The sequence below is a fragment of the Monopterus albus genome, unplaced genomic scaffold (assembly GCF_001952655.1).
Source record: "Monopterus albus unplaced genomic scaffold, M_albus_1.0 scaffold186.1, whole genome shotgun sequence".
NCBI classification, from domain to species: Eukaryota; Metazoa; Chordata; class Actinopteri; order Synbranchiformes; family Synbranchidae; genus Monopterus; species Monopterus albus.
The window spans coordinates 2,765,360-2,766,388 of record NW_018128066.1 but is presented as its reverse complement, the minus strand read 5'-3'; the positions used below and the strand labels follow the sequence as shown (position 1 = coordinate 2,766,388).

Below are 1,029 nucleotides of genomic sequence, written 5' to 3'. Positions count from 1 at the left end.
TATATATATCTCAGTGTCTCAGTTCAAATTTTTACCCCCTTCATTTTGTCCAAGAAGTAAAGTTTTCAGATTCACCCTGCCAGCAAGAAAATGCCACAGGGCTGGGTCATTTCAGTTCTGATCTGGGTCACCTGCATGCACTGGATAGAAACTAGCTCACCTGCAGAGTGCTGAGCAGGAGATGAAGATTGGAGACACTGTGGAGGACTAACTGTAAAGATAAAAAAGCAACCACTGAGTATCATGTAACCTCAAAGCATCTTGGTCTGTTCTTGTTGTTATATGGCAGGAAAATCCCATTCAGCTGCATGACAACTGTTTGATGTTGCTTTGCTTATTGCTGCTGTTGACTTTGCCTCTCTCTCTCTCTCTCTCTCTCTCTCTATGTGTGTGTGTGTCTTTTCTTTTCATTTTCAGCAAGCTAATTGTTAATATGACATCCTGTTTAATGCTTTGATGATTTTTAAACAATTCACCAGGTATTAGAAGGATAATTTTGTGGCATTAATGTGGTTTATATACATAATTTTTCCATATGTATGTTATACTGCTACCGTACATGTGCCGCTGATGTTTCCTCTATACCAGGAATGTCAAACTCATTTTAGATCAGGGGCCACATACAGCCTAATCAGATGTCAAGTGGGCCAGACCAGCACAATCATAGCATAATTACCTATGCATAACAATAATTCCATTTTTTCCCTTTGTTTTGGTGCAAAGAAGTACAAGAACATTAGGAAAATCTTCATATTTAATTAAATATCTTTTTATAAAACATATCAGCAACAACCTCAGATTTGCTTCTGATTATCATTTATACAGTCAAGGAAAAAATTATTTGAACCCCAGCTGATTTTGTAAGTTTGCCCACTAACAAAGAAATGATCAGTCTACAATGTCAATGGTAGGTTTATGTGAACAGTGAGACACACAACAATAACAAAACAAAAAAAATCCAGAAAAATGCATTACAAAAAAGTTATACATTGATTTGCATTTTCATGAATGAAATAAGTATTTGATCCC

At 36.1% G+C, this 1,029-nt stretch overlaps 1 protein-coding gene across 6 annotated transcripts in view; it reads right to left on the bottom strand.

The window, feature by feature from the left end:
- akap13 (A-kinase anchoring protein 13) overlaps positions 1 to 1,029 on the bottom strand; it is a 178,123-nt gene that overhangs the window by 9,438 nt on the left and 167,656 nt on the right. For all 6 annotated transcript variants that reach the window (XM_020617124.1, XM_020617127.1, XM_020617129.1 and 3 more), the window contains one exon: positions 161 to 211. In XM_020617124.1, the coding sequence (XP_020472780.1) occupies positions 161 to 211 (51 nt within the window). The remainder of the gene's footprint in view (positions 1 to 160; positions 212 to 1,029) is intronic.